Genomic DNA, 27,926 nt, shown 5'->3' with positions numbered 1-27,926 from the left:
TCCAGACTCTGGGCTTTCCCAGGATCATCAACCCAGGACCCCTCCCCTCCACCTGGGTCAGAAGCTATGCATAGTCCTAACAGGGAGCTCACAAGCACACGTCTATCCTCTCCTATAGACAAGAATATAACTACTATAATACTGCCCCCTATATACAGGAATATAACTACTATAATACTGCCCCCTATATACAAGAATATAACTACTATAATACTGCCCCCTACATACAAGAAAATAACTACTATAATACTGCCCCCTATGTACGAGTATATTACTACTACAATACTGCCCCTATATACAAGAATATTACTACTACAATACTGCCCCTATATACAAGAATATAACTACTATAATACTTCCCCTATACACAAGAATATAACTACTATAATACGGCCCCCTATGTACAAGAATATAACTACTATAATACTGCCACTATATACAATAATATACTGTAAGTACTATAATACTTCCTCTATATACAAGAATATATCTACTATAATACTGCCCCCTATATACAAGAATATAACTACTATAATACTGCCCCTATATACAAGAATATAACTACTATAATACTGCTCCTATATACAAGAATATAACTACAATAATACTGCTCCTATGTACAAGAATATAACTACTATAATACTGCTCCTATATACAAGAATATAACTACTATAATACTGCCCCTATATACAAGAATATAACTACTATAATACTGCCCCTATATACAAGTATATAACTACTATAATACTGCCCCCTATATACAAGAATATAACTACTATAATACTGCTCCCTATATACAAGAATATAACTACTATAATACTGCCCCTATATACAAGAATATAACTACTATAATACTGCCCCTATATACAAGAATATAACTACTATAATACTGCTCCTATATACAAGAATATAACTACTATAATACTGCTCCTATGTACAAGAATATAACTACTATAATACTGCTCCTATGTACAAGAATATAACTACTATAATACTGCCCCCTATATACAAGAATATAACTACTATAATACTGCCCCTATATACAAGTATATAACTACTATAATACTGCCCCCTATATACAAGAATATAACTACTATAATACTGCTCCCTATATACAAGAATATAACTACTATAATACTGCCCCCTATATACAGGAATATAACTACTATAATTATCTTTTTTATTTGAAAACTTGCAACAAAATATTACAATACCTTTGCAATACATTCATAACAGATAAAGAAAATAAACGTATGACTCTTAATAACATCACAATCATTAAACAAACCATAATATATTAATATTGCTCCAGTATAGATTGTTTCAACTATTTTCCATGATATTATTCTAGACAGTATTACAGGAGAGTTCTTCTTTATTGGTGACCAGGCAGCATCGCGCGCACCACAGATGGGACACGGTCACCACATTTATGACATATAGTAAACCTCTATGATATAAACGGAGCTCGGGCTAGGAGTCTCCATACAGCAGCTGAGAGTTTCACTGTCCCAATAGATGTGGTGACTGCAGGGACACAGCAGGGACATTACTCTGTAGATAAGTCTCTTGTATAAAGATGACATTGGTTTTGTCGTCAGACAGACGCTGGGATATCAATATATAACTACTATAATACTGCCCCCTATATACAAGAATATAACTACTATAATACTGCCCCTATATACAAGAATATAACTACTATAATACTGCTCCTATATACAGGAATATAACTACTATAATACAGCCCCTATGTACAAGAATATAACTACTATAATACTACTCCTATATACAAGAATATAACTACTATAATACTGCTCCTATATACAAGAATATAACTACTATAATACTGCCCCCTATGTACAAGAATATAACTACTATAATACTACTCCTATATACAAGAATATAACTACTATAATACTGCCCCTATATACAAGAATATAACTACTATAATACTGCTCCTATATACAAGAATATAACTACTATAATACTGCTCCTATATACAATAATATAACTACTATAATACTGCCCCTATGTACAAGAATATAACTACTATAATACTACTCCTATATACAAGAATATAACTACTATAATACTGCTCCTATATACAAGAAAATAACTACTATAATACTGCCCCCTATGTACAAGAATATAACTACTATAATACTACTCCTATATACAAGAATATAACTACTATAATACTGCCTCTATATACAAGAACATAACTAGTATAATACTGCTCCTATATACAAGAATATAACTACTATAATACTGCTCTTATATACAAGAATATAACTACTATAATACTGCTCCTATATACAAGAATATAACTACTATAATACTGTCCCCTATATACAAGAATATAACTACTATAATACTGCCCCTATATACAAGAATATAACTACTATAATACTGCCCCTATATACAAGAATATAACTACTATAATACTGCTCCTATATACAAGAATATAACTACTATAATACTGCCTCCTATGTACAAGAATATAACCACTATGATACTGCTCCTATATACAAGAATATAACTACTATAATACTGCCCCTATATACAAGAATATAACTACTATAATACTGCTCCTATATACAAGAATATAACTACTATAATACTGCCCCCTATATACAAGAATATAACTACTATAATACTGCCCCCTATATACAAGAATATAACTACTATAATACTGCTCCTATATACAAGAATATAACTACTATAATACTGCCCCCTATATACAAGAATATAACTACTATAATACTGCCCCTATATACAAGAATATAACTTCTATAATACTGCTCCCTATATACAAGAATATAACTACTATAATACTGCTCCTATATACAAGAATATAACTACTATAATACTACGCCTATATACAAGAATATAACTACTATAATACTGCCCCCTATGTACAAAAATATAAATACTATTATAATATAAATGTATATGTAAATATGGAAATGTTCGTTTGTGATTCTTGATACATTGTTTCTATGACATAATAATAATCAGTAATTTGTCTTACCTTGTATTAGGCACAGAATGGTAATCCATATTAAGTTTGTCCTATATCCGTCCATCAGTTTTACTTGATCTCACTTCCTGTAACAAGTATACCATCATAATTATGGGCATCATATAGGATTGAATAAAAATATACAAGATATAGGACTAAAAGGCAAGAGGCATCCTATATATTGCAAAATTCCTTATTTCCAGACTTCCTTAAGGCCTTATTTACACGAGCGTGTTAAACGTCAGTGTGACGGCCGTCCCACGGACCTTTGTAATTCAATGTGGCCGTTCACACAGCCGTGTGAAGGGTCCGTGAGAGAATAGGACACGTCCTATTTTTTCACGCGTCACATCCTTCCATAGACTCTCATCTATGGGGGATGCGAGACATGCCGTTTTTCACGTCCGAGATGCGCCACTCTCGTGTAAATAAGGCCTAACCCCTTCCCTCCGCAGCCATGTTGCAGATTTTTCATTTTAGTTTTTTCCTCCCCCCTTTCCAAAAGTTATAACCTTTTTGTTTTTCCGTCGGTAAAGCCGTAGGAGGGCTTGATTTTTGTGGGACGAGTTGTAGATTTTTACGACACCATTTATTGTAGCCTATAATGTACTAGAAAACTGGAAAAAATATTATTTGTGGGTGGAATGGGAGAAAAAACAGTGATTCCTCCATTTTTTGGGGGGGTTTCATTTTTACGCATTCACCGTGAGGTAAAAACGACATGTTAATTTTTTTCTCCCAGTTAAGATGTTTACGGTGATACCAAATTTATATTGTTTTTTTTATGTTTTACTAATTTTACAAGGAAAAACTGATTGTTAAAAATAAAATTAGTTTTTTGTCGCCAAATTCTGAGAGCCAGAACTTTTGTCATTTTCCATCTATGGAGCGGTATGAGGACTATTTTTTTGCGGGGCGAGCTCTAGGTGCTAGTGGTACCATTTTGGGGTACATGAGACTTTTTGATCACTTTTTATTCCGTCTTTTGTGGGAAATTAGGTAACTTTTTTTGTTACGGCGTTCATCGTGCAGGCTAAATAACATTACATTGTGATAGTTCAGACTTTTACGGATGTGGCGATACCAGTTATGTTAATTGTTTTATTACATATATATATATATGAAAAAAAGCTTTATTTAACTGGTCCCCCTAGGTGACTTGAACCAGCGATCGTTGGATCGTTTACACTATATACTGTACTGCAATACTAATGTATTGCAGTATATCACAATTCTGACAGGCATCTATTAAGCCTTGCCGGAGATGGGGCTTAATAGGTGTACAAAGATGGCAGGCATAAGGGCATTTGTTAGGCCCCCGGAATGCCATTACGACCATCGGGGTTAAATGAGCAGGGTCCTGCTCGTTACACTGAAGTGATGGCTGTAAGATATGGCCGACACGCTTCTTCTACAGAGCAGGCTCAGCCGGTGATCCCTCTCCATAGTCACCCCATCCGACCTCCGTTGTATATATACGGTGGATGTCGGGAAGGGTTAAATTCCTAAAATTCAGACTTGTCCGATGCTAGATCAGTTTCATTTACTTGAATGTGGTTGAGCTGCAATACCAGATACAGCCTATTGACAAGAGGGGCGCTGTTTTAAGGAATGAAACAGATCCATTTTTTAATACTGGAAAACCCCTTTAAGAGTTAACGAACCTTAGAATTAAAGACTCAAACAAAATGTTAACACCAATATTGCATTGTAACATTAATTATAACATCAGAGACATGTCTAATATATTCTCTCTGCTCTGTCTTCTGCCTTCAGATTTGTGTAACTCAATATTATATTCTAGTTCCGTGCTGCAAACAAGTGCTGGATTATCAGACTTTCTGGATTATTAAATGCCAGATTAAAAGGTAACTAAACTTTCCAAAAACTTCTGACATGTCAGAAGTTTTGAAGGGTGAGCGCTGAGTCGCTTGGTTTCTGATAGGATTTTCTCGGAAAGCCGAGTAATTGATAAATGGGCTAAATAGAAAGTCTATGACCCCGTACACCAAGCCAGCAAGGAATGCTGGGAGATTTTAGCCCTGAAGCCTGCAGAATTGTGAATACAGCTCTGGAGTAACATGACTCAACTTCTTATTCTTTTGTAAATTCATTCTGTATGTAAACTGTAAAATGGTGTTTAGAGGAGATCAGACATTTTTTGCCCTGGCAGCTGATCGCAGTAAAATCAATCATCAACTGCTAAATCCCTATAGTGTTTGCTCACAGATCCCATTTTCACCAGGACCTGCTGGCAAAGTTCCAGGTTTTATATGTTTGTAGTCATCTCAGTAGCTGGCATACACACCCGATTCAGCCCACACAGTATCATGCTCCAACACAGTATAATACCAAATAGATGCCCCCACACAGTATAATGCCCTCATAGCTGCCACCATACAGTATACTGCCCCATAGATGAGCCCAAGCAGTATAATGCCCATACAGATGCCCCCATGCAGTATAATGCCCAAACAAATTCCATAGGCTGGGGATTCCACTCCTAGAGTGAAGCCCTGATGTATGTCACTGTTCATATATGGACAGTGACTTCAGTATCTACTCCTTGAGCAGAATCCCCATTGCTGACTCTAGCCAGGGATTCCGCTCCATTAGGAGCCCCTGACGTCAATGTCCATATATGAACAGCAATTTCAGGGGTTTCCTTTATAAGCAGAATCCCCTGCCAGATCATTGGAAACTGTGATTCCGCTCAACAAGTAGCCACTAATTCTGAAGCAGGGAACCATCAGCTCCCTGCTTCAGAATTGGTTCAGAGCGGAGGAGCAGAGGGAACTCCTCCGCTTGCCGAGGACTCTCCGGGCACAGCACTACTTTAAGAGCTGTGCTCGGGGAATCCCTTGACGGCACTGTCCATATATGGACAGTGAAGTCAGTGGCTACTCCTTGAGTGGAATCCCCATTGCCGACTCTGGTCGGAGATTCCGCTTCAGGAGCAGCCCCCGACATCTATGTCCATAAACGGACAGTGACCTCAGAGGATTCCTCTAGGAGCGGAATCCCCAGCCAGATTATCGGCAATGGGGATTCCGCTCCAGGAGTAGCCACTGACATCACTGTCCATATATGGACAGTGCTGTCAGGGGCTTCCCCGAGCACAGCGCTTAAAGTAGCGCTGTGCCCGGGGAGTCCTTGGTGAGCGGAGAAGCTCCCTCTGCTCCTCCGCTCTGAACTAATTCTGAAGCAGGGAGCTGATGGTTCCCTGCTTCAGAATTAGGTTGACAGCGGGACATACCCATGGACGCCTAGGACAGCGGGACTCCACCTGGAATACGGTTGGGAGGTATGTCTTTAACCTTAAAGGGGTTTTCCGAGATCTAATATATATTTTATTTTATTGTCGGCCGCTTTATTTTCCCCCACATAAACTCTCTTAAATACCTTTTTATTACTTTTTCAGTGCTGTAAACTTTATTTGTTGACATGCCTCCATTGCTTCTATGGCAGCTTCCGGTCCGCTCCCAGTATGCACAGCTTCTCTCCCAGCGTGCCATGTGTGCCCACTACTCCCTCATCTCCACACTCCCTCCTCCCCATCACCATTTTACTGCTCTCAGTACATCACTGAGTAGCAAAGAAGAACGCAGGCGCAATGGATGCTCATCGTCCAGAGCACGCGTGGCTCAAAGAGATTTGCGCGGTTGAAGCCTCGTTTACTGGGACATCCCACTAAAGGAGCGTCATTGACGCGCTGTTCAGGAAGCCGGCTGGAAGAGGCCTTCGTCCGGCAGTCCAGAAGCGCGCTGAACAACTGGGACGTCATCAGAAGTCCAGAATTTAGACAAGGGCGGCGTCACGTGACCGGAGATGCGATGAGCACAAATCAAGAACTTTAAAAAGGTAAGTATATTAAAAAGTTTGTTTAACAGCTATTTGCTATGTATTTATTACTAGGTATTGGAAAGTGGAAAATCCCTTTAACTAGTTCTGCTCACACAATTGAGAGTTTGTTACAAAGTATTAATGTAGAAAAAAGAATATTAGCCTGGGGTCCAACATAAGGGAGATATTAGTACTGCTGCTGTGTTAAACTCACATAGGCTTTTCTACACTGAAACATTGTAACAAACCCATCAACTGTGTGAGAAAAATTAGATCACAAAGACTTTTCTGCCTCTAACATTAAACAACTCTTTCCACTCAATGACAGAAAGCAGAGATATTAAAAATACAGAGCAATTAAAAGAATATATTATTTACAAAAGGTGGGGAAAAAAACCTTTAAATGTATTAAATCTAGTTAAATATAACTGTGTATAATCATTTTATTAAGATGTAGCAGAGCTGGGTTTGGAAGAGGAAAAAACTTCTCGTGATATCACTGCTATTAAACCTATTTTGTTCAGTCAAATATCACACAGCACAAAAGAAACAGTCAAATGACAAATCCAGCTCTGCTATATCTATACATTGATTTGCAGTTGTAAAATACAAAGTAAGGGTATGTTCACACGGCCTATTTACGGACGTAATTCGGGCGTTTTGGCCCCGAATTACGTCTGAAAATAGCGCCTCAATAGCGCTGACAAACATCTGCCCATTGAAAGCAATGGGCAGACGTTTGTCTGTTCACACGAGGCGTATATTTACGCGCCGCTGTCAAATGACGGCGCGTAACTAGACGCCCGCGTCAAAGAAGTGACCTGTCACTTCTTTGGCCGTAATTGGAGCCGCTATTCATTGACTCCAATGAATAGCAGCGCTAATTACGGCCGTAATTGACGCGGCGTTCAAGCGCCTGCACATGCCGGTACGGCTGAAATTACGGGGATGTTTTCAGGCTGAAACATCCCCGTAATTTCAGCCGTTACGGACCCCCGCCGTGTGAACATACCCTAAAGGTCCGCAGTCTTCTTTGTTAGGGTATGTTCACACGGCGGGGGTCCGTAACGGCTGAAATTACGGGGATGTTTCAGCCTGAAAACATCCCCGTAATTTCAGCCGTAACGGCATGTGCAGGCGCTTGAACGCCGCGTCAATTACGGCCGTAATTAGCGCTGCTATTCATTGGAGTCAATGAATAGCGGCTCCAATTACGGCCAAAGAAGTGACAGGTCACTTCTTTGACGCGGGCGTCTATTTGCGCGCCGTCATTTGACAGCGGCGCGTAAATATACGCCTCGTGTGAACAGACAAACGTCTGCCCATTGCTTTCAATGGGCAGATGTTTGTCAGCGCTATTGAGGCGCTATTTTCAGACGTAATTCGGGGCAAAAACGCCCGAATTACGTCCGTAAATAGGCCGTGTGAACATACCCTTAGAGGAGTTGCCCGTACCTAGCACAGAGGCTGCAGTGAGTGATCTTCCCAAGATCACAGCCCAGAAACTGGGAAGACGTCCAACGTTTACAACACAGAATAGTCGAGTTCAGAGTAATTGGTCATTTTGTGTTAAAATTGCAAAGGTAATGCAGATGGCGGCGGGTGATAGTGGTCAGTTACCCGTGGAGGATGTGAGATTACTGATAATGAAGGACAGTAAGGATAAAACACTACGTTTCTCATTCTATATAGGCTCTGAAAGCACTGAAAGGGCAACTGCAACCAGGCATGAATATGCTTCTACCTATTCAAATTCATATACGTAGTCACTTTTTTTGTCCAAGAAACAGTGCCACTCCTGTCCACAGGCTATGTTTGGAATTGCAGTATTCACTTCAAAGCGGCAGAGCTGATAAACCAAACACAGCCCATGGACAGGAGTGGCACTGTTTAGCCTGGGCCTGAATCCCACCTCTTCTGCCCGAAAGACCAGCGAACCAAGCCTACGGCAGCTATGAGCCACCATCTGTCTGCGGGCCGTAGGTTCAGTGGGCCTGCCAGATCCAACACTGCAGCTACCACTCTCTTCTAGAGAGAATCCTTTCACAGTACGGTTGTTCACGCATGGACAACTGATGACCTATCAAAAGGATAGGTCATTAGTATATGATCGGAAGGGGTCCGACATCCAGCTGCTGTTATGCAGTGTATGCAGTATTTGGAGCCGGGAGCAGTTGGCTCCGACCACTGCATAGCGGCCGTGCTGCAGAACAGCAACTCTGCTCCTATTCACTTGAACAGTACTGCAGCCCGGCCGCTATTCCATGACTGGAGCCATCTGCTTCCGGCATGGACGTCCGGTGCACGGAGCCGCTGATCGTTGCGGGGTCCAGGTGTCGGACCCCCACCAATCATATACTGATCCTATCCTGTGGATAGGTGATCAGTTGTCCGTGCCGGGACAATCCCTTTAAAGGAGAATGATTCTAGCTACACACGGAAGATAATTGTTGTCCAACAGCCATCTTACCTGTATGTCAGTCAGAATGTCCCCATACACATTGGACTGTCTGTGGATGTCACTGAAATTGATAGGGGTCTGCTAACATTGATCTTATATTTATGACCAAGGGGCTGTCTCATGAAGACAACCCCTGTCTGTATGCCCTGTAAGGGTCCTTTTACACTGGCCAATTTTGGCCGTAACAATGAGAGCTTGTTGATCGGTGCTCGTTTGCTCCTTTCACAAGGAGCTTTTATGAGTAATTTATGGGGGCGAGCGCTCGTTACTAGGATCGCTATTATGCCGATAGAACGCTCATTTGCCCGATAATTGGACCGTGTAAAAGGAATATGGATAGGGGTCTATGAGTCAGAAAGGATTGCCTCTCTGGCAAAATTCTTAATTCGTCTAGCCATTATTTGCATTATTTGGGTACTACCTGTTCGGCAGCTGAGTGGACCCATTTGTGCCCAGGTGAGATGACCGGGCCCTGTCTGTAACTTTCGGTGGAGAACATTCCCTACTCCAAAACAAAACCTTAAAGGGTAACTAAACATTCCGCAAACTTCTGACATGTCATAGTGATATGTCAGAAGTTTTGATTGGTGGGGGTCCGAGCACTAAATCTAAGCGGAAGAAGTGCTCGTGTGATCGCTCAGCCGCTTGGTGTCTGTTCGGCTTTTTTCAGAAATCAATGTAGCGGAGTACGGGCTCAATAGAAAGTCTATGAGCCCGTACTCCGATACATCGGCTTTCCAGAAAAAGCCGAAAAGAAATGAAGCGCTTCTGCCGCTTTGTTTTAGCGATTGGTGGGGGTCCCAGTGCTCGGAACCCCACCAATCAAAATTTCTGACATGTCACTATGACATGTCAGAAGTTTGTTGAACATTTAGTTTCCCTTTAAAAAAGCTTTAACCTGAAGGTGAGTTTTAGATCTCTTCTTCTGGCTCTCGAGTCGTTGGTTGACATTCACTAAGCTGCAGGCCCAAGGCAGTGTCAGTCCTCAGCTGGACTTACTTATACAGGAGTATAATACAGGAAATGATGTGCCCCTCATATTCTCGTGGTGTTTTGCCCCAGAGCACTGATACATAATGAAGATTTAAAAATGTAAGAGCACCTGTCATTACAAAATGAACAAAAAGCCCAGTCCATTTCTCTGTTATTCCTCCTAAAAATGTATGAATCAATTGGCAACTAGTGTTACTAGATGGGGGGGAGGGGGGGATGTCCCTACAAAAACTCAAACTGACAATGTCCAATGAGTACTGAAAGAGTGATTGTTTATGGACACACCTCTTTGACAAGGGGAATGGTAACACCCAGTTCTTAATTTATTCATAAACTTCTAGGAGGAACAACAGAGGAATTGCACAATACAAAGTTCTAAGAAAAGATGTTCCAGAATTGTTATTTTATGGGGAATACAAGTATTTACTGAAATAGACATGTCAGGGGAGGAGACAGCTCATCTTTAATCTCTGGCCCTCAGCCTTCCCCTGCGACAGGAGCAGGAGCCTATTATTTAAACACCATATTGTATGGCGCTATCATTAGGCACTGTATGGTATGGTTATTTATACACTGTATTAGAGTACACCATATGGGAGGCTCCAACAGAAGATATACCACAGTTCATCATCCAACATAAGGCCGCCCCTGCCTCTAACCGATTGGTCATTTTCTCGCATTTGCTTTATGAGCACTATACAGCGTAAACTGTGTGCCCTAATTCTATATACTACTCATGAACTGGATCAGCCATATCAACTATTCTCAAAAATGATAATTGTATTAATTATTCAGAAAGGTTAAGGGGATTCTCATCTTTGGACGATCCTTTTTTGTTAGAAGAGTACCTCAACGATAAGTTGATCACAGTTTGTCCTGCTGCTAATACCCCCAGAGATCAGCTACGATCTGTGGGGGAAGATGTTCAAGTGTTCGGTTGCACTGCAGCACTCCTAGAGGAAAAATTAAGCATTACAATGTTTTAATTAAATTCTTTGTAATGCAGGGACATGCTGGATCTACCAGAACAAGAGATACTCCTTGTTGCCACTCTCTGCTCTGTCTAATAAATGACAGTCCGGAACTAAGGATACCCATATTAACCCAGAATTCCCTAATAGGGTAAGTAGATTTTCTAGACCAGACAACCCCTTTAAATGAGGGTACCCTCTGTTACTAATGCCCTTTAATACACTGCACCCCTGGTAAATAGTTGGTAAAGATACAGATAGAGCCTTTGGTTTATTCTCCAAAATTCATTGCTTGATCTCAGACCAATGGTAATTAGCAAACAAAATGATCTGTTAGGCCCAGTTCACACATTCAGGATTTCACGTGGATTTCCACACACGGATCCAACTCACGTCAAACTGCAAATCCGCTGCAGAAATCCAAGATAAGCCTCGGATTTCTGCCACGATTCCTGCAGTAAGTATGGATCGGATTGCCTTTTCTTAGAGGAACCCGGGAGCAACTTGCATTTACTCTTAACTCCTTCATTGCCCTAGACCACCAGGAATAGACATTGTAAAGAAGCATTGTTTTGCAATGTATAGCAGTATTTGGGTATAAACATTAATATAAAACGTACGCATGTATCTGTCTTATAGCAAGTGGGGTCGGGGGCCTTCTTTGCTTGTTGTCCGGAGCCCCATTTTCTATAAACCGGCCCTGAACACTGGTCAGTTGTGTCCATAGCGTGCTTAGGATATTCCATTTTGACCATACAGAAAATGCTACAATTATACAGCTGTAATAATGTACTAAATAGGAAGTTTAATACATTTTCCATGTCAATAATACATTAGTGCAGGGAATATGAAGGTCGGCGGAGAGTCCTATACTAAAATAGAATAGCACTAAAGCGCCACCTGGTGGTATAGCTTGAAACAGCAGAAAAGGTCCATGTTTAAAACAGTCTATATGGGCTAGGATCTTTGAAGTGTTTTTCAATTTATTTTGTAGCACTATTAATAAAAGAGGTCCCAAGTTTGGGACATTCATGAATTAGCAAGAGCGGAGAGCGACTACAAAGAGGGACCCTGTTTGAAGGTCCCACCATGTCCATGCATTACATGGACAGCTTCTTGATTTCAGTGGAAACTGTGTAATGCTTCCTTTCCCCTGTGGTGGCGCTGCAGGGAAATTAAATATTTATTCTCCCAAAAGGTTTTAGTCAATCGCTTGGACACTCAGTGATCAGCTTGGTGTCTCTTTAACAAGCCCAAACCGTTGGGGACATTGTATATGCGGTAACGAAAGTCCTGGTCACATGTCACATATTTATAATGACAATTATAGATATTTTACTGCCTACAGTAAATGTGAACGGTTTCGGCAGGATCATAATGTTTGATTTTATTGATCTCATAACTTCCTAAATTGACATTTATTGTGGCTACAACCTACGATGCACAGACAATATCTTGAAGTCCCATGGCTACAAAAATGAAAAAACAGAACGGTCAGTGGATATCAAAGTATGAACAAAGCTGAAGGGAATGAGTGAGAACATCGCAAGAAGCCGAGAGAACACAGTATTCTCCACTGATCCCTGGCATCTCTGCTCCCAACCGTCCCGGATCCAGCGGGACAGTCCCGGTTTCTCACCGCTGTCCCGTCGTCCCGGGCGGTCTGCAAAATGTCCCGCTGGGCGCTGCAGCTGTATCAAAACAGCTGATCCTTGCTGACAGGCGCCCTGCATGCCAGACGTCTGCAGCAGCGATCAGAAGAAGCCAGGAGTCTTGCGTCGGTGTTCTGACTGGGATCGATAACTGCCCGGGAGTGGACCAGTCCAGTCACCTGACCTGTCATCTGACCTTGTAAGGGGGTCGAACACTGTACTTCCCCTTACGTAAAAGAACTGAGTTTATGCTTTTTATTAAGTCTGTTCCATTGTCTATTTGTTTTGCCGTGTATGTATTACATGTGTATCAGCTGTAATAATTTACTTTGGCCACTAGATGGCTCCATCCTGGCAGGAAGAGATAGAAAGCAGGAAGGAGGAAGTGACGTGCAGAGCAGTGTGAGTGGAGAAAGACTGAGAGGGGCTGCTCAGAGTGTGTGAGCGAGGAGGCCCAAACACTGACCATGGAGTAAGTGGGTGAGCTGCAATATACACACGTGGCAAGGGCTGGAGTGAGGGACCTGAAAACCCTGAGTACTGAGCGGTGCTGTACAACTAGGTCCGTGTAATGACATGGAGATTCAAGCCAGTTTATGGAACACATGGAGCGGTGAGCAGTAAAGACTTGTCCTCCCCTTTGATAGCCAAAGACTGGTCTGAGGACACGAGTAAAGTAAGTGACCACAATAGATGGCCGCCCGGATCACAGATACGGGTGTGTGTGCAGTGCTTAGCTAAGCCAGGAGGGGCGGGAGCCACCAAGGACTGTAAATACCAGCTTGCTAAGCAGGGCATAAGCCGCGGAGTACTGCTCGAACTGTATGCCAGACGGGGCGGGAGCCGTCAAGGGCTGTAATCAGCCGGATTGCCAAGCAGGGCGGGAGCCGCTGAATAGGCCTAAGTGCGGGATTGCCAAGCGGGGCGGGAGCCGCTGAATAGGCCTAAGTGCTAGATATGCCAAGCAGGGCGGGAGCCGCTGAATAGGCCTAAGTGCTGGATTGCCAAGCGGGGCGGGAGCCGCTGAATAGGCCTAAGTGCTGGATTGCCAAGCGGGGCGGGAGCCGCTGAATAGGCCTTAGTGCTGGATTGCCAAGCGGGGCGGGAGCCGCTGAATTGATATAAATGCTGGATTGCCATGCGGGGCACAAGCCGTCAAGGGCTGGTAATGACCAGGTTGTCAGCCAATGGATATAGTTGCATTTATTAAGAGACTGTGTTATTGCATTTGTAACGTTCAAGAATTCTGCCTCTCCTAGAGAGTTTATCTCCAGTAAAGTGTGAACATTGAATCAACTGTGTCTGCTACATTATTGTACCTGTATAAAGGGGGCCTGCAATTTCTCCTGGTGTGGACTATTTAGTTGCAAACCAGACTTGATAAATTAGCCACTGTGGCCCCCCATGCCCCCTCTAACAACCTCACCGGTCAGGTGACTGGACTGGTCCACTCCCAGGCCGGCATCGACACCAGTGAGAACGCCGCTGCAAGACTCCTGCCTTCTTTTGACGGTGAGTGACATCAAAGCAGAGCGAAGAGTGGCAGCAGTAGTGCCGGCTACCTCTACCGCTCTCCGCTCTGGTGGCATTGTGGCACAAAGTATAAGGGGGTTGTGTGGCACTATGTACAAGGGGGAGGGGGGTTGTGTGGCACTATGTACAAGGGGAGGGGGGTTTTGTGGCACTATGTACAAGGGGAGGGGGGTTGTGTGGCGCTATGTACAAGGGGGAGGGGGATTGTGTGGCACTATGTACAAGGGGAGGAGGGTTGTGTGGCACTATGTACAAGGGGAGGGGGGTTGTGTGGCACTGTACTAGAGGTAGGGGGTTGTGTGGTGCTATGTACTAAAGGGGGGCTGTGTGTGGAGCTATCTACAGGGGGGGCTGTGTGTGGAGCTATTTACAGGGGGGCTGTGTGTGGAGCTATCTACAGGGGGCTGTGTGTGGAGCTATCTACAGGGGGACTGTGTGTGGCGCTATCTACAGGGGGGGCTGTGTGTGGAGCTATCTACAGGGGGGCTGTGTGTGGAGCTATTTACAGGGGGGCTGTGTGTGGCGCTATCTACAGGGGGCTGTGTGTGGCGCTATCTACGGGGGGCTGTGTGTGGCGCTATCTACAGGGGGGCTGTGTGTGGCGCTATCTACAGGGGGGCTGTGTATGGCGCTATCTACAGGGGGCTGTGTGTGGCGCTATCTACAGGGGGGCTGTGTGTGGCGCTATCTACAGGGGGGCTGTGTGTGGCGCTATCTACAAGGGGGCTGTGTGTGGCGCTATCTACAGGGGGGCTGTGTGTGGCGCTATCTACAGGGGGGCTGTGTGTGGCGCTATCTACAGGGGGCTGTGTGTGGCGCTATCTACAGGGGGCTGTGTGTGGCGCTATCTACAGGGGGCTGTGTGTGGCGCTATCTACAGGGGGGCTGTGTGTGGCGCTATCTACAGGGGGGCTGTGTGTGGCGCTATCTACAGGGGGGCTGTGTGTGGCGCTATCTACAGGGGGGCTGTGTGTGGCGCTCTCTACAGGGGGGCTGTGTGTGGCGCTATCTACAGGGGGGCTGTGTGTGGCGCTATCTACAGGGGGCTGTGTGTGGAGCTATGTACAGGGGGGCTGTGTGTGGAGCTATCTACAGGGGGGCTGTGTGTGGCGCTATCTACAGGGGGCTGTGTGTGGAGCAATCTACAAGGGAGCTCATGTGGATGATTTTTCCATTGACCGGTAGCAGAGTTACACAACTGGAAAAAAAAAATCCCCATCATATAACTCTGCTACCTGTCAATTGAAAAGTCATCCACCACCGGGTCTCCCTCTTGACTTTCATTGTTCTCAGCCTTTTGGTTTGTCCTGCAGCTGCTGCCGCCGTGATGAGCAAATGTTCTACCCAAGTGAGAAAAAGTAACATAAAGACGATATAACCTGAAATATAATATCTGTGATATCCAGACAGTCTAGAGATCTGCAGTGAGAATGTGCGCTTGTTATTTGAAGAAGGATCTGGCCGTGATTTGATGTGTTTATGCGGGATATTGGGCATGTTAGGAAGCGTGGCTTAAAATGTCCCTCTTTTCAAAATTCAAAAGTTGGGAGATATGGCATTACCAATGATGAGAAATTCCATACTTAGTATATCATAATGGGATTCTGGGAAAGCTGGATGACAACCAACATGGCTGACATAAAAGTTTACCCAGGAGCGCATCTACCATGAGGTGAGTTGAGCCTCTAGCCTCAAACGGCGACTCCTAGAGAGAAGGGGGGGGGGGGTGAAGCCAGCAATGACATACAGCGAAATAAAGAACAAAGACCAGGACATGCCACTTCTCAAGAACACTGAGGGAGGCACGTCCTGGTCTGGTTCTGTGTTTGTGAGTAGAAGAGGGGCTGGTGCCACCTCCACCTTTTCAGTAAGCATCACCTTCTCTGCTGCAAAAAGTAAAGGAGATGCTTAATGAGAAGGTAAAGGCGGCACCAGGCGGCACATAGCGATAGCAGCGAGTGGCTTTGCTAGCACTGGGCATTCGGGGTCTAAGCCCCGGATTTTTGGCTCAGTGCCCCAGGCGACTGCCACTATCAATTGTATCTGCGTCCTTAGGACACACACACAATTCAATGCTAAGGCAGAGCAGGGATCTATCATCTCTCCGCTCCGTCGTTCACTAGGCCACATTAGGCCTGTAGCCTATAAGACGCTGGAACAGGATACCTGCACAGGCCAGCACGGTAACAGCACTACATCACGCTGGCCTACGAAAGTGTCCCGTCCTAGCGTCTCATAGGCTGCAGGCCTAACGTGACTGAGGAGGCCTGCTGTGCAGCTCTGTCGTGGGAATGGAGCCAGGTAAATACAAGTTTTTTTTATTTGTTTGGGGGGCACTATCTACAAGGGGTGTGTGTGGCACTATTCAAAAGGGGAGTGTGGCACTATCTACTGGGGATGTAGCACAATCTACAGGGGGATGTGGCACTAATTACATGGGGATTTGTGGCACTGTCTATCAGGGAGCTGTTTGGCACTATCTACACTGGGGTGTGTGGCACTATCTAAAGTGGGTGTGTGACACTATCTACAAGGGGGTGTACAACTATCTACAGGGGCCTGTGCAAGTGGCACGGTCTATAGGGGGTACTGTGTGGCACTATTTACAGGGGGCATTGTATGGCACTATCTACAGGGCGTGTGGGCGCGCCATTTCCCTGTCCCCCTACGGTAGCTGAAAGGCTAAGTGCATCCCTGACTTCACCCAACTGTTCTACCAAATCTACCTAGTTTTTCAACAATATGGGAATGGGGTATGTATGCTCTTATATCAGACCACCAGGGATGTTAGCATTAACCTCTTAGGCCCTGTTCACACAGAGTTTTTTTGCAGGCAGAAAAATCTGCCTGGAAAAATCAGCTCTGGCTTTTTTTAAATGGTTTTACTGCTCTAAACCACCCAAGGATGTTAACATTAATGTTAAGGATCTGCCAGGCACAGCTTCTGTATCTACGCCCATAGGTAATCAGTCTGCACCTGCTTCTATGTCTGTGAGACTGACTCCATCTTCCACCACTCAGGATGGCAGGCTTAGGAGTGGGAGAGCCTATCACAGCCTGGCCAGACGGAGCTAACTCCCGCCCTCTGTCTATTTATACCTGCCTTTCCTGTTCCTCCTTGCTTGTGATTCTTCTCGTTTGGTTTCCTGGCCCTGCTGCAGCTTCTTGAACTATTTGACCCTGCTTCATATTGACCCTGGCTTACTGACTACTCTCCCGCTCTGCGTTTGGTACCTCGTACACTCCTGGTTTGACTCTGCTTGTTCACTACTCTCCTGCTCTGCGTTTGGTACCTCGTACACTCCTGGTTGCTCACGGTGTTGCAGTGGGCAACTGCCTCTTTTCCCTTGCTTCTGTGTACTCTTGTCTGTTTGTCTGTCGTGCACTTATTGAGCGTAGGGACCGTCGCCCAGTTGTACCCCGTCGCCTAGGACGGGTCGTTGCAAGTAGGCAGGGACTGAGTGGCGGGTAGATTAGGGCTCACTTGTCTGTTTCCTTACCCCCATCATTACATAATCACAAGCCCATATACCTAGTCTACCCTGGTCCCTCACACTACTATGGACCCCCTTGAGACCCTGGCTCAGCAAATGCAGGGTCTCTCCTTACAGGTCCAGGCCCTGGCTCAGAGGGTCAACCAGCCTGACGCGACCATGGTAGTGCCCCTCACCTGACCTCTTGAACCCCACCTCAAGTTGCCTGACCGGTTCTCAGGGGACCGGAAGACTTTTCTCTCCTTTCGGGAGAGTTGTAGGCTCTATTTTCGCTTAAAGCCCCACTCCTCAGGTTCTGAGAGCCAGCGGGTGGGTATAATTATGTCCCGGCTCCAGGAAGGGCCCCAAGAATGGGCCTTCTCCTTGGCTCCTGACGCCCCTGAACTTTCCTCCGTTGATCTTTTCTTTTCTGCTCTCGGACTCATTTATGACGAGACTGACAGGACTGCCTTTGCCGAGAGTCAGCTGGTGACCTTACGTCAGGGTAAGAGACCTGTTGAGGAGTATTGCTCTGACTTTAGGAAGTGGTGCGTAGCTTCTCGGTGGAATGACCCTGCCTTAAGGTGCCAGTTTAGGTTGGGTCTGTCGAACACCCTGAAAGACCTGCTAGTTAGCTATCCCTCTTCTGACTCCCTAGACCAGGTTATGGCTTTAGCGGTACGACTTGACCGACGTCTCAGGGAACGACAACGTGAAAGTTTTTGTGTTTTCTCCTCTGACTCCCCCATGATGCATCCCGAGGTTCCGTTGCTTCGTTCTTCCACGGAAGACTCGGAGGTACCTATGCAACTCAGGGCCTCCGTGTCCCCCCAACAACGTAGAGAGTTCTGCAGGAAGAATGGTCTCTGCTTCTATTGTGGGGATGACAAGCATCAAGTGAACACCTGTCCTAAGCGTAAGAATAAGCAGCTGGAAAACTTCCGCGCCTAAGTGATCATCGGGGAGGTCACTTGGGCGCACAGGTATTTCCCGTAAATATGAAATAAAATCTTGCTTCCCTTTCAGGTCTCTTTTGGTGGTAGGTCTGCTACCGGCAGTGCCTTCGTGGATTCAGGGTCGTCTGCTAATATCATGTCTGTGGAATTTGCTATGTCTCTAGCTATGCCTTTGATTGATTTGCCTAAACCTGTCCCGGTAGTGGGTATCGACTCCACTCTTCTTGCTAATGGTTATTTTACACAGCATACCCCTGTTTTTGAACTCCTTGTTGGCTCCATGCATTTGGTCCGATTTGGTTTTAGGCCTTCCCTGGTTGCAGTTGCATAATCCCACGTTTGACTGGAATACTGGGGATCTTACCAAATGGGGTAATGAATGCTTGACGTCATGTTTTTCTGTTAATTCTATTTCTCCCCCTGAGGAGGTGAACACGCTACCTGAGTTTGTTCAGGACTTCGCTGATGTTTTCTCTAAGGAGGCCTCCGAAGTGTTACCACCTCATGGAGAATACGATTGCGCTATCAATTTAGAGGGAGTTAGGACCCTTGGTAGTTGGCAGGCCTAATACAACAATTGAAAAACAAATGCCAGAGGCAAGGAAGCCTTATTTCCCAGCTACCATTCGATTGATTAGATTCTTGAATTTTTAAATGATAATCTTTATTATGCTATTGTAGCAAACAGACATACAGACAAACCAACATGAATAGTTAAAATTTCCAATGCATGGATAGGGGCAGTGGCCGTTAGTGGCTGTAACAATGTAAACGTGTTCCTGCCGTCTGTAACTGCAGACAGGCAGATTCAGGAGGTCACCGATGTAGCTGGGAACTCCTAAGTAGTTAGATTGTTAAATTATAAACTGGAGATGCCCTAATACCAGCATGTATTAAAATTATAAGGAGAGCCCCCCCGACATGTTTCGCTACGTATGTAGCGTCCTCAGGGGTTCATGGGGCTACTGGGGCAATTTGGTACCAGGAGCAAAGCTCCCTAAGGGTAGGATATTTAATCTCTCTTGTCCCGAACGTGAAGCCATGAGAGAGTATATCCAGGAATGCCTGGCCAAGGGTTACATTCGCCCCTCTACTTCTCCAGTAGGTGCTGGCTTCTTCTTCGTAGGGAAGAAGGATGGTGGTCTTAGGCCATGCATTGACTACCGTAACTTGAATAAGGTCACTGTAAGGAACCAGTATCCCCTTCCTTTGATTCCTGATCTCTTTAATCAGGTTCAGGGGGCCCAATGGTTCTCTAAGTTTGATCTACAGGGGGCGTATAACCTTATCCGCATCAAAGAGGGGGATGAGTGGAAGACTGTGTTTAACATGCCCGAAGGTAATTTCGAATACCTCGTCATGCCCTTTGGGTTGTGTAATGCTCCTGCGGTCTTCCAGAATTTCATACATGAGATTTTAAGAGATTACCTGGGGGTATTTCTTGTAGTGTACCTTGATGACATACTTGTGTTTTCCAAGGACTGGTCCTCCCACATCGAGCATGTCAGGAAGGTGCTCCAGGTCCTTTGGGAAAACAAACTGTTTGCGAAGACCGAAAAATGTGTGTTCGGGCTGCAGGAGGTACCATTTTGGGGTCAAATCCTCACTCCTCATGAATTCCACATGGACCCCGCCAAGGTCCAGGCTGTGGCGGAATGGGTCCAACCTGCCTCCCTGAAGGCGTTACAGTGCTTCTTAGGGTTCGCTAATTATTGCAGGAGATTTATTGCTAACTTCTCGGTCATCGCTAAGCCTCTTGCGGATCTCACTCTCAAGGGTGCTGATCTCCTCCACTGGCCTCCTGAGGCTGTCCAGGCTTTTGAGGTCCTTAAGAAGTGCTTTATCTCGGCCCAGGTGTTGGTTCAGCCCAACCAAATGGAGCCATTTATCGTGGAGGTTGATGCGTCCGAGGTGGGAGTGGGGGCTGTCTTGTCCCAGGGTACCAGGTTCCTCACCCATCTCCGTCCCTGTGCCTACTTCTCCAGGAAGTTTTCGCCCACAGAGAGTAACTATGATATTGGCAACCGCGAACTCTTAGCCATTAAATGGGCATTTGAAGAGTGGCGCCACTTCCTGGAGGGGGCTAGGCACCAGGTAACGGTCCTTACCGACCACAAGAATCTGGTTTTCCTAGAATCTGCCCGGAGGCTAAACCCGAGACAAGCTCGATGGGCGTTATTTTTTACCAGATTCAACTTTTTGGTTGCCTATAGAGCTGGGTCTAAAAATATTAAGGCCGATGCACTGTCGCGTAGCTTCATGGCCAGCCCTCCTTCGGAGGAAGATCCTGCTTGTATTTTGCCTCTAGGTATAATCATTTCCTCTATTGATTCTGATTTAGTTTCTGAAATTGCCGCTGATCAAGGTTCAGCTCCTGGGAACCTTCCTGAGAACAAGCTGTTTGTTCCCCTGCAATTCCTGCTAAGGGTACTTAGGGAAAATCATGACTCCGCACTATCTGGTCATCCAGGCATCCTGGGTACCAAGCACCTCATTGCCAGAAACTATTGGTGGCCTGAGTTGCCTAAAGACGTTAAGGCCTACGTCGCCGCTTGTGAGGTTTGTGCTAGGTCCAAGGCTCCCTCCCTCTTGTCTGTTTGTCTGTCGTGCACTTATTGAGCGTAGGAACCGTCGCCCAGTTGTACCCCGTCGCCTAGGGCGCGTCGTTGCAAGTAGGCAGGGACTGAGTGGCGGGTAGATTAGGGCTCACTTGTCTGTTTCCTTACCCCCATCATTACATTTAACCTCTTAATTGCTCTAGACCACCAGTGATGTTAGCATTGGCCTCTTAACTGACCAACAGGGATGTTAGCACTAACTTTTTAATGATGATAGATGATAGATAGATAGATAGATAGATAGATAGATACAGGGCGTAATTTGGAAAGACTTGGCCCCATAGCAACCTTTTGACCCCCCCCCCCCCCCCCGGGTGCCACAAGCAGCCCCCCTTATAAATAGTGCCCCCTGTAGAATGTGCCATACAGCTCCCCTGTGAACAGTGCTATATGGCCCCGCCTATAGACAGTGTCACACCCCATTTGTAGATGGCGCCCCCACCTCCCCCTTGTAGATAGTGCCATACAGTCCCCCTGTAGATATTGCCATAAAGCCCCCACTGTATATAGCGCTATACAGCTCCGACTGTATATAGTGCCACACAGCCCCCCCCCCCCTTAGTAGAAAGTGCAGCACAGCCCCCCTTAGTAGAAAGTGCCATACAAAGACCCCTGTAGATTGCACCACACTCAGCCCCCTGTAGATAGAGCCCCAGCCCTCCCCCCTGTTAATAGTGCCATACAGTTCCCCCATGTGTATAGTGCCACACAGCTCCCCCTTGTGTATAGTGCCACACAGCTACCCCCTGTGTATAGTGCCACACAGTTCCCCCTTGTGTATAGTGCCACACAGCACCCCCTTTGTGTATAGTGCCACATAGCCCCCCCCCCTTGTGTATAGTGACACAAGGCAATGTTGTATCAGCCAGGGAGATGTCACTCAAACATGGAAAGGTGGGTTTGGAGGCAGGACTTTGTGACTCTTCAGGATAGCGGCACCGCCCCATGACCCTCTAATGAATAATTAACATATAGTGTGTGTCGTTTTAAAAGTGGATTTTAAGAATTTTGCTGCATCTGAAAAAAACATACAAGAGAATGTTTGGAAATATTGTCAGGTCATGTATTACCGCATGGTGGCGGTTCAAGGGGTTAAAACTACCTGACATGTTCCCAATAAATATACAATGAGGACAATTCCATTTGCCCTGCAATTTTGTTATTATAAATATATCCTATATAACTACAGATCCAGAACCAAGATCGGACATATATACAGTACCACAACCAAACTCAGTACATAAATACAGTACCACAACCAAGATCAGTACATAAATACAGCACCAGAACCAAGCTCAGTGCATAAATACATCCCCAGAACCCAGCTCAGTACATATATACACAGAACCAAAACCAATCTCATACGTATATACAGCACCAGAACCAAGCTCAGTACTTACATTCAGCATCAGAACCAAGATCAGTACATATATACAACACCAGGACAAATACAGTTCAATTTAGTGCAACCCCTGCAGTATAGGTTTGTACAGCGTAAAACTACAGCTCCCAACATGGCCCGAACAATGGTGAGGATATTCTGGGAGATGCTGTTTTACAAAAAAAAAATCATATCATAATCCTCTCGCTGCAGATCATACAGTGACTACAGTGCTGATTAGAGGTAGAATAAACATTTACATTAAGTGGCTCACCGGTGATGTCTCAGATTCTAGTTCTTTTCCTCTCCCTCCGCTCCAGACATCTATGATGGATTTCTACCGGCCATGACCCATTTCTGCAGTTTTCTGCTCAGATGTCTTCAGCTTCTCACTTTTAAAACATTTCTGCACCTATAAACAAAGTTAGAATTCTCAACACCTCTTGCACCTCTAACTATAATAGCGCCATACACTGTGTCCCTGATTATAATAGTACCATACACTGTCACTCACACACACCGTGCCCCCTGTAGATATTGCCCCCATAGCCACTGTGCTGCCCTACATATAGCTTCCCCTATAGGTAGTGCTCCATGTATAGCCCACCTCTGTAGATAGTGCCCTACATACAGCCACCCTGTTGCTAATATTCCACAGGTAACCCACCCCTGTATATAGTGTCCCACATATAGCCCACCCTTATAGAAAGTGCCATAAAAAATAGCTCCCCTATAGATAGTGCTTTACATATAGCCCACCCCTGTATAGTGTCTCACATATAGCGCCCCCTGTATATAGTGTCCCACATATAGACCACCCTGTAGATAGTGCCCCACATATAGACCCCCCTGTAGATAGTGGCCCACACATAGACCCCCCTGTATATAGTGGCCCACATCCCCACATATAGACCCCCCCTGTAGATTGTGCCCCACATCCCCTCATACAGACCACCCCTGTAGCTAGTGTCCCACATCCCCACATATAGACCCCCTTGTATATAGTGGCCAACATATAGACGACCCCCCTGTAGATAGAGCCCCCACTAAAGATAATGCCAGTAACAGTTTTAAGAGATAAAAAAAAACAAAAAACGTTACATAGTCACATGATCCCGTTCCTGTTCGCTGGCAATGCAGATCTGCTCTCTTTTGAGCGGGTCTGCAGGAGTTGAACGATCATCGTCCAATGACGCTGATTGGCGGGCCAGAATGACTTGCCCCGTCAATCAGGGCCTTTCAAGCATGGAAGCGGCGCGATGACGTCATCGAGCTGCTAGCCAATGAGCGTCATTGTAAAGTGCAGAATGGTCGGGCATGGAACATGCCCGACCATTCAGCGCTAGTGCATGTATTTGGCTGTCGCTAGCACCGGGGGCCCCCTCCGGTGCTAGCGACGCCTACAGGCATGAGAGGGCCTATGTCGCCCAGCCCATACTTGTTGGAGGCTTGGCGGCGCGGGCCCCATAGTAGCGGCGCTACTGCTATAGCAGCCATAACGGCTGCTAGCAGCGCCACTAGGCATATGGGGGGGCGTGTCGGCTGGCGGCACGGGCCCCGTCAAGCCACGGTCCCCGTAGCAGCCACGGTAGTTACGCCACTGGATAGATAGATAGATAGCGACTGCTGCAAGGGAAATGTAGCATTATATGCTGCCATTCTAATAATTGGTCATCCATGCAATGCAAGGATATGCTGGGTTGACCAGAGCGTGAGCTGATCTTAAAGAGCGGCACTCCCTTCTGGCCCATAGTGGGGGGCCCCAAGTCCTAATAGGGCATATGAACAGGGGTTATCCTGATGGGACCAGCTTCAACAGTCCTGAACTTCCAATAGTTTGGTTCTTATTTTTGGGCACAGAACTGCAACATAACATGGGACCTCCCCAAGCCGGAAGGCTGAGATATAACATATATAGTGAACTGTGACATCCCTGTTAAAAAGTCCTAATACCATATTGTATGTTTGTGTTGTAATCTTAGTGATCTCCCTGTAAACTTTATGTGCTATTCCATGACCATCCCTTAATCCAGAATATCTAATAATCCGGCACATGTCAGATAGCGGATTAAACTAATTTAGTATTTATTATGACATATTATTAGGTTGTATCTAATAGGTATGAACACTAAACCACCTTTATTATACAGAATATAAAAATAATATAAAATAATATAAAATAATTATTATAATATCTAGTCTTTCATAGTCCATAGGGAAATCTATTGTTTATTACCTTATGATTCGGTTTTGGAAATATTTTCGTTCCATATAGAAGAAAGCCGCCTGCACATTATATCCATACATGTGTGCCTTATGGATGGTGCTGTCCTCTCATGCCATTCTCAGGTCTGGGCACTTCAGTTGCTGACACGATGGTCTACAGAAACCATTAACTTCTAACGAGACTTGTTAATGAGCCAGCAAAGCTTCTTAATGTCAAGTCTGAAAATAAAAGGGCTTGTCCCTGACTAATGGTGCTGGCGTTTCTGCTGATAAGAATGGGGTAGAGTTCAGTACGCCAGCAATCATTAACCACAGGCTCCATTCAATTATCAGGGCCTGCTGATGACACATCACACGTCTCATGAACTTGAAGTATATACACAATGATGGGAGTTTCGGTTCCACTTATTGAATTCCTCGTGGACTGCACTAGTGTCGTGTTTTACCACTATTTCTTGGTCCGATCAGTCAATTGCAACCACCTCTGGTTAAAATTAGCTCTATAGTCAGCAAATATAAATTCGAACAGATTTGTAATTCATCATGTTTTCATTGATTTTTCACTTTGGTTGTAGTTTGGGTCTATCTGGAAACCATCAACAAGATGCTGTTGACTGATCCGTTATTCTTATAATGTGTCTTTGAGTGTAATATTATCATACCTTCCAACTTTCAAGTATCACAAAGGGGGACAACCGATGCCGCGCGCGCAGCACATCAAGGCAAATTTATTTTCTTTTAAGCTACACCGCTAATTACACTCAATCCCCGCACATACACACCCTGTTCAGCCCACACAGCATGCTCCCATAGTGCCTCCCACACAGTATAATACCAAATAGCTGCCCCCACACAGTATAATGCCCCCAAAGCTGCCACCATACTGTATAATGCCCCTATAGCTGGCACCATTCAGTATAATGCCCCTATAGCTGGCACCATATAGTATAATACCCCATGGATGCACCCATACAGTATAAAGCCAACACAGATTCCCTCATACAGTATAATGCCCACACAGATGCCCCCATACTGTATAATGCCCACACAGATTCTCCCATGCAGTGTAATGCCCATACAGATGCCCCCCATGCAGTATAATGCCCAAACAAATTCCCCCACACATGATAATGCCCATTATCTGCCCCCATGCAACATAATGCCCTCATAGCTGCCCCATACAGTATAATGCCCACACAGATGCCCCATACAGTATAATGGCCCATACAGCTAAATGCCCCCAAAGCTGCCCCCATACAGTATAATGCCCCCTAGTTGCCCTTATATAGTACAGGGTGGGCCATTTATATGGATACATCTAAATAAAATGGGAATGGTTGGTGATATTAACTTCCTGTTTGTGGCACATTAGTATATGGGAGGGGGGAAACTTTTCAAGCTGGGTGTTGACCATGGCGGCCATTTTGAAGTCGGCCATTTTGTATCCAACCTTAGTTTTTTCAATGGGAAGAGGGTCATGTGACACATCAAACTTATCGAGAATTTCACAAGAAAAACAATGGTGTGCTCGGTTTTAACGTTACTTTATTCTTTCATGAGTTATTTACAAGTTTCTGACCACTTATAAAATGTGTTCAAAGTGCTGCCCATTGTGTTGGATTGCCAATGCAACCCTCTTCTCCCACTCTTCACACACTAATAGCAACACCGCAGAAGAAATGCTAGCACAGGCTTCCAGTATCCGTAGTTTCAGTTGCTGCACATCTCGTATCTTCACAGCATAGACAATTGCCTTCAGATGACCCCAAAGATAAAAGTCTAAGGGGGTCAGATCGGGAGGCATTTCTTCTGCGGTGTTGCTATCAGTGTGTGAAGAGTGGGAGAAGAGGGTTGCATTGACAATCCAACACAATGGGCAGCACTTTGAACACTTTTTATAAGTGGTCAGAAACTTGTAAATAACTCATGAAAGAATAAAGTAACGTTAAAACCAAGCACACCATTGTTTTTCTTGTGAAATTCTCGATAAGTTTGATGTGTCACATGACCCTCTTCCCATTGAAAAAACTAAAGTTGGATACAAAATGGCCGACTTCAAAATGGCTGCCATGGTCAACACTCAGCTTGAAAAGTTTCCCCCCTCCCATATACTAATGTGCCACAAACAGGAAGTTAATATCACCAACCATTCCCATTTTATTTAGGTGTATCCATATAAATGGCCCACCCTGTATAATGCCTCCTTAGCGGGCCCTAGTACCTGTGCCCTTGTAGATAGTGCCCATGTAGATAGCACCACAGTGTCCATGTAGATAGTGCTACACCCCCCTTGAAGATAGCGCCACTCCCCCTATAGACAGCGCCATTGGGACCCCCTCTAGGAGCGGAATCCCCAGCCAGAGCATAGACCGGGGATTCCCCTCCTAGGTGGAAGCCCTGATGTCACTGTCCATATATGGACAGTGATGTTAGTGGCTACTCATTGAGCGGAATCCCCTTTGCCGACTCTGGCCAGAGATTCAGATTCAGGAGAAACCCCTGATGTCAATGTCCATATATATGGACAGTGACCCCCAGGTGCTTCCTATAGGAGTGGAATCCCAGGCCAGATCATCAGCACGGGTATTCCGCTCAAGGAGTAGCAACTTAGCCATAGCCGACTCTGACAGCGGATTCCGCTCCAGGAGGAGCCCCTGACGTCAGTGTCCATTTATGTCAACCTCCTGAGGACGCAGATACAGTTGACAGCGGGACATACACCCGGGACAGTGGGACACCGCCCGCAATCCGGGACTGTCCCGCTGAATCCGGGAGAGTTGGGAGGTATGTATTA

The 27,926-nt window shown here is 45.1% G+C and overlaps 1 protein-coding gene across 2 annotated transcripts in view; it reads right to left on the bottom strand.

The window, feature by feature from the left end:
• IGSF5 (immunoglobulin superfamily member 5) overlaps positions 1–25,381 on the bottom strand; it is a 58,157-nt gene extending 32,776 nt beyond the window's left edge. The window contains exons 1-2 of one of the 2 annotated variants that reach the window (XM_075854618.1): positions 25,143–25,381; positions 3,035–3,111 (exon numbers count right to left, since the gene is read on the bottom strand). In XM_075854618.1, coding sequence (XP_075710733.1) covers positions 3,035–3,089 — 55 coding nt within the window. In that variant the 5' untranslated portion in view covers positions 3,090–3,111; positions 25,143–25,381. Of the gene's footprint in view, positions 1–3,034; positions 3,112–23,180; positions 23,315–25,142 lie in introns of those variants that run through there. The other variant, XM_075854619.1, reaches the window with a different exon arrangement.
• Positions 25,382–27,926: the final 2,545 nt, after the last annotated feature.

Source organism: Rhinoderma darwinii, chromosome 2 (genome assembly GCF_050947455.1).
Source record: "Rhinoderma darwinii isolate aRhiDar2 chromosome 2, aRhiDar2.hap1, whole genome shotgun sequence".
Classification (NCBI taxonomy): Eukaryota; Metazoa; Chordata; class Amphibia; order Anura; family Rhinodermatidae; genus Rhinoderma; species Rhinoderma darwinii.
This window is presented reverse-complemented; position numbering and strand designations above follow the sequence as displayed.